This window comes from Lutra lutra, chromosome 6 (genome assembly GCF_902655055.1).
Source record: "Lutra lutra chromosome 6, mLutLut1.2, whole genome shotgun sequence".
NCBI lineage: Eukaryota > Metazoa > Chordata > Mammalia > Carnivora > Mustelidae > Lutra > Lutra lutra.
Genome location: NC_062283.1, coordinates 151,492,350 through 151,505,335, shown reverse-complemented (window position 1 = coordinate 151,505,335; position 12,986 = coordinate 151,492,350). Strand labels below are relative to the sequence as shown.

Sequence of the window (12,986 nt, the reverse complement as noted above, 5' to 3'; positions counted from 1 at the left end):
GTGACGCGACTGCCTCTGTGGGGAGATGCCACCGGACACTGAAGTTCCTTTTGGGATTATTTAAAATGATTTGTTTGTCTCTTTAAACCTTCATCGGTGTTTACACTGTCGTAGGTTATCTATAAAGATATGTTTTTGATTAGATTTATTCTCTTCTTCTCCAAAAGGGAACACCACAGATAAATCATCAAGAAATAATTCCCAGGTCTTGGGTTACACTTGGTAATGCTTGGCAATACTTGGTGCCCAAGCATCTGAAGTCGACTTTCTGAAATGAAATTTACTCTGAACCACTTTTCCACTCACTTTCTCAAATGTTTAAGGTAAACAAGCTTAAAAGGCAGGACTCTGTTGGCAGTGCCTTCGCAGACAGAGCTCCCTAAGTTCCTAAGCATATCTCTGTGTGTGGTCTGGTACCTGTGGATTCCCCGCCCGGCCCCCAGACCCGCAGTGGTCGCAGCAGCCCGGCTGCACCCGGTGGGCGGCGCGGGCCTCCGACTCTCGCTGCCCTGGGGTCCTCGACCGAGGGGGTGGCCGCGGGCAGTGATGCTCGGGGACCGCGCAGGAGGACTGGCCCCAGCTGCCCCAGGGGTATTTGCCCAATCCCAATCCAGCCATCCTGAGAAAGAGCTCGCTCCAAAAATTAAAACCAGCTCTCAGTATCTTAAATAGGTCAGACACAGAGTCACAGCGGGGCCACGAACCCTTGCTTGACCACTGCTAGTTGAAAACAAATTTCTTAATAGTTTAAAATGTAAGGGAGCACAAAGGGACATTTGGTTATTCGGAAGAGTTGATTTTTTACGAGAAACTATTTCACAAGACTCCTTGGAAAGTGGCTTGATGCTCACAGCTTCGTGTTCACACGCGGCTAGTTAGGGGAGGACGTGAGAATGTGCCAGATCACAGAATCCCAATTTTCTCTTTTTACCCCTGGAGTCTTCTTATTGGGATTCCAGTAATTGCGGCTTCTAATGGCGCAACTGGAAAGGGGGACAGACGCGCGCAGCAGGTTTACGGCCTGCCAGCGGGGCTCCGGGCGGGTCGGGGCCCCGCGGCGTTTCCTCGGCCGGTCCCGCTGCGCGCTCATTAGCGCCCACTCTCCTTAATGGCTTCCTGTGGCTGGATGTTTACTTGTCATTTGTTGTCGCCTTTGTCTCCCCGCTACTGAACCGCAGGCTGACGGCGACTTTCCTTTCCAGCCTTGCAGCTTGCTCCCGGGGGTGAACAGGCGTCCCCGAGGCCCCCCGCCCCGCGCGCACCTCCGGGCGCCCCGCATGCACCCCGCGCCCTGCGAACACCCCCACCTCACCGCCCCCTGCATGTGCCGGGTGCAGCGCCAACCCTGCAGCGCTTCCTCGCCCGCACCAACCCCCTCCGCGCGGCGCCACGCTGCGCCCTGCACTCCACGCACCGCAAATAACTCGCATTGCCCGCAGCCCTGCATGCACCCCGCGCACCGCCCCACGCAGCGCATCGCGCCCGGGCGTGCACCTGGGGCACACACGTGGCCCTGCCGGTGGCCTCCCCGAGTGCCCCCCACTCCCGGCGCGCACGTACCTCGCGCTCTGGCGCTTCCCCAGTAGGATTTAGGGCAAGCCGGGAGCAGGGCTGAGAAGCCCTGGACAGGCACGCCCGTTGCCACAGGCAGTGTTCCGTGTGTCCCCTCTCAAATGTGCGACCCAGGAACTGGGGGGCCCGGACCAGGCAGCCCCTCTGCCCTGCATAGGTGGAAGCAGTGGCAGACGCTGTCAGACCCTCAGGGACACGTGAGACGCAGAAAGGTGGTCAGGAGGGGACACCCCAACACCATGCCCCCCAAACACCTACACCCTGAGGGGCTTCTTTCTGTACCCTCGCAGGCACTCGTGTTGACGCGCACGACAGACGCCCCTGTCGTTTCAGGGCCGTTCTGTTCCGGGCAGAACCCCAGGAGCAGCCTCGGCGGGTGAAAGCTCTTCCTGCCCAGAGAGGGAGGGAACCTACCTGGGGGGCCACCGCAGCCTCCACCGCCGATTGACCTCACCTAGTGAGGAGCTGCTTTAGAAATTGGACGGAAGACATTGTGTGACTTGTGCTGACGTCAGTTACATTTGCATCATCATCATCATCATCAAAAAAAAAAAAAAAAAGAGAAAAGTCCCCCAATCTTTTTAGAGCCCCGTGCTTCCTGATTTTATTCTCCTTGAAGGGACACAGGGAATTCCACCCCGGAGTTAAAAATCCCTGGGCTAATTGGTTCTTCTTCTAAAGAAGCTTCTCCATGTATCTAGTTATGCTTATTAACTGAAACAGGCCTTATCAGTGTGACATGTCCTCCCAGTTTCTAAAAGATGATATTTAGAGGAGGTGAGACTCCTGGTGCCGTCATTTATTACCACGCCAGCCTGCTTCCATGTGACAATTGGTTTATAGGGTGTGGTAATTCCAAAGTCTCCCCCTCAAAGGGAGATAAAATTAGAAATGGAATTGTAGCAGACAGTTATCTTGATCTACTTCCTCTCACAGTTCTCAAGGCTGCTCTTCCCTCTTTCTCCATTTCGTCCCGCCTGCTCTCTTCTGCTTCACCAGCTTGTCCAAAGAAGTCTCCTTATGTTAACTCCTAGCTACTATCACTGAGGATAGAAGGAGGAGGAGAAAGAGAAGGAGAAAAGAAAAAAAAAAAAAAGCCCAGTTCACTTCCCTTCAAATTGTTCCCTTTAATACTTAAATACAATTGAGCTCCTGGAACTTAGGGACAAAGACTTTCAAAGGTCTTACTCTTGCGGGGTCAGAAGTTACTATTGAAAATAACCCTTTCCTAATTAGATACCTGTCAAGTGTCCACATGTTAGACTCTGAGGCTTAGAAATGGGATTTTAAATTCCTAATTATCTGCTGACTCATAATTTGCCACTACAATATCACTGAAATACAATTATTGTTCTCTCTGAAAATAAGATTACAGAGTGGCCGAAGGAGTCGGCCAAATGCGGACCCTTGAAGAGCCTGAGCCCTTGTGAGGAGTTTTGGAAGCCGATTCAGGAGGAAGCCTGAGGAACAGAAATCAAACAAAAGCTCTAGGACATAAAATTTAAAAGTGTGTATTTTTCCTATTTGTTTCTTCTGGATTTTGATAAGTGTTTTCAGTTTTTAGCACTTAGTTCTGGGAAGTAGTGATATCATCCGCCTTCCGGTTAGTTTAACCTTACAGGTGGGATGTTTTTGGAACTATGTTGATTTCAGTTTAATTTTTTAAATAAATGGGCCCTGTAAAATCGTACTTATGTGGTTGATATTTCCTTTAGTGAACTAACATCCATGACAGCAATCATCAAGAACCAAATCCAAATCGCAGTCAGAAAACACTGCACACTTTTTCCCTCAGGACCTGGGCTGCCTCTCTCACCAGAGTGAGGAAAGTCATTTCAATAAACGCTGGGCATGTCCTTCTTGCTAAGTAAGTCCTTTGCACAAAGACATGCGATAAGTAGCTGGGGGATGAAAAGCCAATGTTCCCAAAAAGTGTTTGAGGTGTGAGAACATGAGATTTTAAAGTAGGGCTGCAAGAAATCTTGTGAGTTAAATTTACTTTGCGAGTCCCATAACACTGGTCATACCCCACCGTGGGTTTCATCCCAGCGGTATCACGGATGCTTACGGAAGCACAGCTGTTACACGCGCAGGAGACGCCAATGAGGGGAGAGTGAGGGAAACCCGGCCAGCACCGTTGGGTGGCTCGTGGTGCATTCAGATGAATGGGTTGGATCAAGCAGCCCATGGAAGAGCTTCATAGGGTCCGTAGATGAATGCTACCTTCTCTGAGGTCTGTAGCGCTCCAGGATGAACGAAGTCCTCCCGGATTCTTGCCTAAGTGCTCATTAAATGTTCACCATGCCAGGCACTGGTGTAGGTGGTGTTGGTACTCGGTGAACATGACCGACTGATATTTACACATTTTTCTTTGGGCAAAACGCTAACATGAAATAGGTTTAGGTGAGCACCACTTCTATTAGCTATGCATTCACATTAATATCTTGCATGAATATTTTAGACTCTCTTCCCTAACGTGTGCTCTGGGTCTTACAGACAATGTTATCTTTCACATTACCCCAAATATTGTTATGTGCTGTTTCCATAAAAATGTCTAAAGATGTTTTGTTCCAACTTGCAGATTTCTTCCATGATTTGTGCACTTAACCCATTTAACAAACAAAGTCAACTTCCAGAGAAGATTTAAGCATTGTTAGTAAAGTAACTTTTTTTTTTAAGAACAGAAAAATTCAAGGGCAAGTTGTGGTGAGGTGTGTTGGAGCAAAAGGGCCTGTCACTTTTTCATATGCCCATGAACTCCCAAAGAATGAAGAGTGGGGTGGTGTGAGAAGCCTGTTGAGAAAGCGCCTCCACCTGGGAATTCAGGGTGAAGGGCCGGAGCTCCCCAGTGTAAGGAAGCAGGAAGGACAAAGGAGGGACAGTTTGGAGCCCGTCATTGGGGTATGAATGGCTTCTGGCTGTTCACTCTGACCTGCCCATTTATATACGTAAACGGAACTTAAAGCCTGGGAACACACAGACTGTGGATCTTTTTGAGTGGACACAGAAACCGGGACATCTGAATGAAGCTTTTAAATTAGAGATAGAAGGAATAAAAAAAATCAAAACAATGGTTCTCACTCTTGAGAGCAAATACGTGTGCAGGTGACTTAGGGAGGTTCTGTGGTGAGCAGGGAAGAGTATCTGTTGTCAGAACATTTCTTTCCACCATTAGCAAGTGTTCTGTGTTTCCTAATAGATCAGTGTGATGAGATGTCCCAAACACTGGAAATCTCTGTCATCATCTGGTAATCATAGAGCTGTTGCAGTCGTGAGACTAGACCTCCGTACGTGATGTCAAGTTAGCGACCTGCTCATAAACATTCACAAAAGGAAAATAGTAACATTTTCTGGAACATGCAGGACCTTGTTCCAAATAAAAATGCTGTTTGTCAAAATTTTGGAATATTTAAATGCTATGTATAAAATGTGATTTTTGTCTCTACCAAAATAAGTTTAGTTTTTCTTGGAATTTTTAAGGATTGAAACATCCTGATATAATTCTTGTTTTCTATACAGTGATAAATAAAAAAATCTACCGGCACTCGTGCATATAAATAATAGTATTAAATATGGAAATACCAGAATAAATTCTGAAAGAAAGGACTGTAAATTTCCAGTTTTGTGCCAAAAGGATGAATTTATTGTTCAAATGTTAGACTTGATCTTAAATATTAAGCAATGTATCCCAATGTGAATTCATATTCTATTCTATTTATAGGGTAGTGCAAATTTATAATATCAAATGCTGCATTGTGTTACTACATAAGTAGGTGAGTCCTTGATAACTTTAAAGTATTTCTTTCCAGTGTCTACTCCTAGACCCTGGGCTGCTCCTAAGACAAGAGAAACTCGGTTGATGGTCAACACTGATCAAAGGGAAGAGGTAAGGTTTCTCATATTGATGAAAAATGTATTTTCTAACACTCTGTTTTAAATCCATTAGGGAATATTTTTTGTGTGCTTCCTATGCTCCATGATTTTTAGTTACTTAAAATTAAAATATTCATTTCAGCCAAGTGGCAAGTGTAATAAACATGTTTGCATTCTTTTTTTTTTTTAAGATTTCATTTATTTATTTGAGAAAGAGAAAGAATGAGAGAGAGAGGATGAAAGGGGAGAGGGCTGAGGGAGAAACAAACTCCCTGCTGAGCAGGGCGCTGGATGTGGGACTTGATCCCGGGATTCCAGGATCATGACCTGAGCCAAAGGCAGTTGCTTAACCCACTGAGCCACCCAGGTGCCCCACATGTTTACATTCTTATTTTTACTCAAAGTAATGCTTTGTGTCATCCAAATAGTTCTTACTTGGGTGACCTAAAGGAGGACAGTCATGGTCCCTGCCCCTGAGACTGTATCCGGGGAGATAAAACCCATTAAAAATGGCACAAGGAGAGTAACAAAATCACCAAGGAGGTGATTTTTTCTCCACAGGTTTGGAGAGGAAGAAAATAAGTTATGATCGTTCCTTATTATAAAAAATCAGGATGAAAATGAACGAAGGAGTTTCTTTTTTTTTATTTTTCAAATTTATTTATTTATTTGACAGAGACAGAGAGAAAGACAGTGAGAGAGGGAACACAAGCAGGGGGAGTGGGAGAGTAGGAGTGAGAAGCTGAGCAGGGAGCCCGCTGCAGGGCTCGGTTCCAGGATCCCGGGGATCATGACCTGAGCTGAAGGCAGATGCTTAACCCACTGAGCCACCCAGGCAACCTGAGGCAAGGAGTTTCCTGATACACAGCAGGTTTAGCACTGTCTGCAACGGTTTGCTTTTCCAGAAAGGAGAGTACGTGTCCCGGTGTGTGGTGTGTGTCTGGTCTCCTGAGCTGGTTTTAGCTGGTGTGGCTCTTGAAGTCGCCGGCTATGGTCACAGGGGTTGGGGGCGTGTTTCTTTTGGCTGGTGCCGTCCATTGTTCTTCCTTTGCTATTCTGTGCATCTCCATTCCTTCCCCGAGTGGTGTTTTGCCTATTATTCCAAAGCTAGATGGCAGAGTTCGGAAATTAAAGACAGAAGGATCTAGGATAGAAATATAGAATATCGTGAAATGCATTTTTGTACCTGCACGTTACTGGTTAGATTTCAGCGCCCAGATAACCCCTTTGCCTTGGTTCGTGGCGCTGGATTTTGTTGTTATTGCTGCGTATTTGCACCTGGCGGAAGCAGCGGAGGGACAGCTCCATCCGGCATAAGAAAATCTGGGTCCAACTCCTCGTTTTGTTCCTTTAAAGTGGCCTGAGCATGCCGTCAGCCCCTTGAGTTCGTCTAGAAGCGGTGATGACGGCGCCTATTTTGTGAGCAGAACCCCGCGTGAAAGTACCTGGCACAAATCCGCTTCAAGACAAAAATGAAGCCTGTATGCTGTTTAAAGTATGTTTTATTTTGTTGTGAGTCATTTCATCATCCTTTTTTCTAAACAACCTGGTAGGTTGTGTCCTGAAATTTTTCTTGACCAGAAAATCGTTGGGGGCACAGCCAGCCACAGGATACCGCTCAGCGCGCCCTCCTGGATGAGCGGAGGAAGGCGGGCCCTTCGCACCTGGGTGCAAGGAGCACATCGCTCTCGGTCTGCTAGACAGGGTAGCATTTTGGGGGCTCCTTTGTCAGATGGTTGGAGATGGCTGAAAGTTTAATTTGCAGCCAACATTTGTCTTATGTACAGCATTCTCTGTAGGGAAGACAACATGGTCTCATGATTCCAGACTCAGAAGTTCCATTTAACACCTTTCTATCAAGATAAGTCTTACATGTTGAACTAGGAAAGATGGTTTTCTCAATTAATGTTAATAAGTGTGAAGCTTTTGGGAAAAAAAAAATCACTATCTGCCTGAAAGTAAGGCTTCAGTGTCTGTGGAGAAATTGAAGAAATTACAACTATCTTTGATGTGAATGATTTCTGGCCACCCCCTCTATTCAAAGAGGAACTGAAAGCACGCTCTTTATCCACACACACACACGCATGTGTACAGAAGCAGTCCTGCTCCTGTGGGGGAGATCTGGTAGACAACTTACAGGATTTCATGCACATTTTAAGGCAAAGATGAAAATGTCATTCCCTTTGCAAAACAAAGCTGGACTGTGTAGTAAAGCTCTAGAAAATTCTATACCGGGGAGACTCAAACAGGTTTACCTGAGCCTGGGAAGACACGTGTAAGGGGAGAGTAAGTGTCTTCAGAGACTTGGGGTTCTCATGTGGGTTTCATATTATTTCATATTCCAAAAAGCATATTTAAGATGTATTTCATGTTTTTCCTAAGTAGATTCAGAGACCAGGCTAGGGCCCAAGGGAGGGAGTTACAAAGAAGTAAATCTCGTTCAATATGAGATGGCATGTTTTTAATGACTAAAGGTGTACCTTTGCTCCAGGCTAAGTTTGGGTAACTTGGAAGTGTGTAAGCCTGAACTGGGACCACCACCCACCTTTCCCCTGTCCTACCACCCTCCCCTCACCCCCACCCCAGTGATTTTGGTTTTTGAGAGAAGTTTACTTAGGCAGCTGCTAATGTTCCTCCCAATTCAAAGTGTATAATCATCTGGATACAGAGAGAAAAACAACTAGAAAATAACACAGGACGTGAAAAACAAACGTACTGTATAGAAAACTATTCAGGAGACTGAGTATAGATACTAGTTTATAAACCTGAAGCCACACTACACATGCAAGCTTGTTAATGTGTAATGAGTTTTTTTAAAAGGTTTCATTTATTTACTTGACAGAGAGAGACAGTGAGAGAGGGAGCACAAGCAGGGGCAGTGGGAGAGGGAGAAGCAGGCTTCCCGTGGAGCAGGGAGCCCAGTGTGGGGCTCAATCCCAGGATCCTGGGATCACGACCTGAGCAGAAGGTAGACACTTAATTACTGAGCCACCCAGGCACCCCTGTTAATGTGTAATGATTAATTAGAGTTTTTCATTTTATAGCTTTTTAGGAGATGTTAATATTATTTTATAGATGAAAAAAATCACTGCTGAATTTAAGTCAGACTGATTTTACAGGCATCTATGTGCACTATCCCAGTGCCACGGGAAAAGGCTCCAGGGAAGAGACTAAAAATTAAGTGTCCTAATTAAATAGTACAATAAGGAAAAAAGGGTTTAAGCTTATATATTTCTTGAACGTTTATGTATTTGAGAGAGAGAACAAGTACAAGTGGGGGAGGGGTAGAAGGAGAAGGAGGGAGAGGATCTCCCTGAGCACAGAGCATGAGCCTGAGATCAAGACCTGAGCCGAAACCAAGACTCAGACGCTCAACTGACTGAGCCACCCAGACACCCTGGGGTTTAGCACATACTAAAGCCATAAGATGTAGGCGAGGCGAACAGCAAAAATAGTAACTGTACGTATTTAATACGACCTGTCAAGCACCGCACCTGGATTATACCAATTAATCTTCACACAAACCCTGCAAGAGGGTGTACTGCTGTTTTTTTAGTAAATCCGTCTTGCAGATAAAGAAATGGAAATTTAGGACAATTAACAACTCACTTGCACAGGGCACCCAGTTAACATGGCACAGACTCTGAATCCAAACCCAGCCTATCTCCAAAGCCTGTGGACCTTGCCATGCCTATCTACGGCACAGCATAAAGTCACTAGAGAACATGCAGCAGATGTACAGAGAAGCCCTTCCTTGTGACCAGGGAGCAACAGTCCACCAATTTTGTTATTAATGTGTATTAGTAAAGTGACATTAATTACATTACAAGAAAAGACAACTACAGACCAATATCTCTCATAAACATAAATGCAAAAATTCTCAACAAAATAGTAGCAAATCAAACCCTCCAAAACATAAAAAGAATTATATATGATAACCAGTTGGGATCTATCCCGGGTATCTAAGGCTGGTTCAATGTTTGAAAGTCAATTGATGTATTTCAGTATGTCAACAGACTGAAAAAGAAAAATCACATGATCCTATCAGTAGATACAGAAGAAACAATTGACAAAATCCAACACTCATTCATGATTAAAAAAAAAAAAAACCTCTAAGTAAAGTAGAAATAGAGGGGAATTTCCTCAACTTGATAAATATCTACAAAAACATACAGTTAAGTTCACACTTAATGGTGAGAAACTCAAGGCTTTCTCACTAGGATCAAGTACAAGGCAAGTGTCCCTTCCCATCATTACTTTTCAGCATTGTACTGGAAGTCCTTATTCACGCAATTAGATAAGAAAAGGAAATAAAAAGTATCCAGATTGACAAGAAAGACAAAAAACTATCTTTGTTCACAGATGACATGATTATCTATGCAGAAAATTGAAAGAATGGACCAAAAAAACCCACCTGGAACTAATCCGTAATTATAGTATAGTTGCAGGATACAAGGCTAATACACAAAATCAGTTGTTTTACCATAGGCCAGTAATGAACAAGTAAAATTTGAAATTAAAAACACAATACCTTTACATTAGCATCCCTGCACCGGCCACCCAGAAAAAAAAAGAAATAAATACTTAGGTATTAGAGTTAGGTATAAGTCTAACAAAATATGGACAAGTTCTATATGAGGAAAATTACCAAGTTCTGACAAACAAAGTCAAAAGAACTAAATAAATGGAGAAAGACACCATATTCCTGGATAGGAAGACTCAGTAGTATCAAGATATCAGTTCTTCCAATTGGTCTGTAGATTCAGGGCAATCCCAAGCAAAATACCAGCAAGTATTTTAACAATAACAACAAGCTGTTTCTGAAGTTCATATAGAAAGCAAAAGACCCAGAATACTTAATACAATATTGAAGGAGAAGAACTTGGAAGACCGACACTACCCTACATCAGTACTTAACTCTAAAGCTACGGTACTGAAGACTGTGAGGTAGCGGAGAAGAACAGACAAACAGAAGCGTGGAGGAGAGTAGAGAGCCCAGACACAGACCCACATGAATGAGTTGTCCTGAGCAGAAGCAATACAATGGAGCAAACAGAGCCTTTGCAACAAGTGGAGTTAGAACAGCAGGAAATTTGCATGGAAAAAAAAAAAAAAGAATCTAGACACAAACTGTACACCTGTCATGAAAGTTAACTCGATGCATTCTATACTTAAATCTAAATGCAAAACTGTAAAACTCTTAGAAGAGAACAGGGGAGTAAACCTATATGTTCTGGTATGGTGATGACATTTTAGATACAACACCAGAGGCATTGTCCACAAAAGAACTAATTGATAAGCTGGTCTTTACAAAATTAAGAACTTCTACACTATGGGGTGCCCAGGTGGCTCTGTTGGTTAAGCATCTGACTCTTGATTTTGGCTCAGGTCATGCTCTCAGGATCGTGGGATGGAGCCTTGCATTGTTCTCTGTGCTGCACATGGAGCCTCCCTGAGATTCTCTCTCTCAGTCTCTCCCTCTGCCCCTCCCCACTTGTGTTCTCTCTCCCTTAAAACAAACAAACAAATAGAATAAAACAAAAAAAGCTTCTACTCTGAAAGACAATGCCGAGAGAATTTAGAAGACGATCCATAAGATGGGAAGAATATATTTGCAAAAGACACACCTGATAATGGACTATAATCTAAAACGTACACAGATCTCATAAGACAAGAATATAAGAAAACAATCCAATTTAAAAATGGACCAAAGACTGTAAGAGACCCCCTCACCAAAGAGATACACAGATATAAACTAGGAGAAGGTGCTCTGTATCATATGACGTTAGGGAAATGCAAAATCAAGCAATGAGATACCACAACACACTGATTAGAGTGGCCCAAATCTGAACACCGACAACAGTAAATGTCGACAAGGATGTAGAGCAAGAGGAAATCTCATTCCCTGCTGACGGGAAAGCAAAACGGTGCAGCCACTGTGCAAGACAGTTTGGCCATTTCTTATAAAATTATGTATGCTCTCATCGTACGATCCAGCAATCACGCTTTTCATTAGTTACCCAAAGGAGTTGAAAACTTATGTCCACGAAAGCCTGCACACAGATGTTTATAGAAACTTCATTCATAATTGCCTAAATTTGGAAGCAACCAAGATGTCCTTCGGAGGTGATGGTCCCTTCAGGCAATGGAACACGATTCCGTGCTAGAAAGAAATGCACTATCAAGCACGGGAGACTTAGAGGAGCCTTAAATGTGTATTAGTAAGTGAAAGAAGCTGTAGTCTGTGGAGGCCACGTACTGTGTGATTCCAACTATAAGACCTTCTGGAAAAGGCAAAACTATGGAGACAGTGAAAAGTTCAGTAGTTGATGGGGGGTGTACAGGGAACAATGGGCTGAGGAGAGAGGAGTTCTAGGGCAGTGAAAATATTCTGTTTGATATGATGACGTTGAATATGTCATCCAACCCCCAGAATGTCCAACCCCCAGAATGTCCACCATCAAGGGTGCCAAGGCAAACTACCGATTTTGAGTCAAAGTATGCTCATCCTTAGTAACAAACGTACCTCTTTGGTGAGTGTTGCTGATTATGAGGAAGCCTCTGGGATGTCTCTGTACCTCCCTCTCAATTTTGTTGTGAACCTAAAACCGCTCTAAAAACAAAGTCTTCATTAAATACAAAACAAAACGACAAACCATAGAACACACAATTATATGTATGTTGAAAATAAAATGACTACTTTCTAAACTTTCCAGTTAAAAAAGATGATATAATGTGACTCTGAAGTTTGCCAGTCCCTTCCTAATCATTGCTTTTTGCTAGATGGAAGTATTTTCACAGAAACCTTTCTGCAGAAGGACCCTTCAGGTGAATTCGGAGCTCGGTGGGTGCAGCTCGCACCTAGCTGTGAGAAAGCCTCCAGGCCTTTTATCTGGCCCTTGGGTCTCTGTTGGCCACGGAGCTCCTGTTTGGTTTGCTCGCATTAAGGCAAACACATCTTTGACTCAACATCGTTACTCAGTGGCTGGCCAAGGAGGAGAGTGTTCACAGAAAGGTGAGAAAAAAATAAAACTGAAATGAGGCAAGACCGTTTTTAACAGGAGAAGGAGAAGTGCCACTTGAAATTACATCCAAAATGAATTTGAGGTGATTGCTCCAACAGTTTGTCAACAGAGAAGACAGACAAATGTAGACAAGCCATGCTTTAGAGGAATGACAGTGGAGAAAATTAAAGAAAAGTGGGAGAAAGGGTGGAACGTATCTGTGGATTCCAGTGTGCCCAGATTTACAGTTTTGGCTGGGTAGTTTCACATTTTCTTTCTAAAACCATGTGGCACAGAGTTGTGGTTTTTATCGGCAGTGTGATCCAAGATCCAATGCATGACCATGGTCGCCAGTGTGAGGGGCTGCGTGAAATTTAAGTACCCGGCCTTAATTACTTGAACTTCAAAAATCCTGGAAAGAATGCCTTCGAAATACTGAAACCAGGTCATGTGGTTTGGGGGCAGCTCAGGCTCCTGTGGCCATAGGACCCCTCTGAGCCACCACTAGCCACCTGCCAGAAACTCAGACAATGGAGC

The 12,986-nt window shown here is 44.1% G+C and overlaps 1 protein-coding gene across 1 annotated transcript in view; it reads left to right on the top strand.

Moving 5' to 3' along the window:
* The first annotated feature begins 230 nt into the window (after positions 1-230).
* The window catches only part of LOC125102903 (uncharacterized), a 53,804-nt gene continuing 41,048 nt past the window's right edge, over positions 231-12,986 (top strand). Inside the window, exons 1-3 of the mRNA XM_047734517.1 lie at positions 231-323; positions 2,941-3,079; positions 5,382-5,458. Of these exons, the coding sequence (XP_047590473.1) occupies position 3,079; positions 5,382-5,458 (78 nt within the window). The 5' untranslated portion in view covers positions 231-323; positions 2,941-3,078. The remainder of the gene's footprint in view (positions 324-2,940; positions 3,080-5,381; positions 5,459-12,986) is intronic.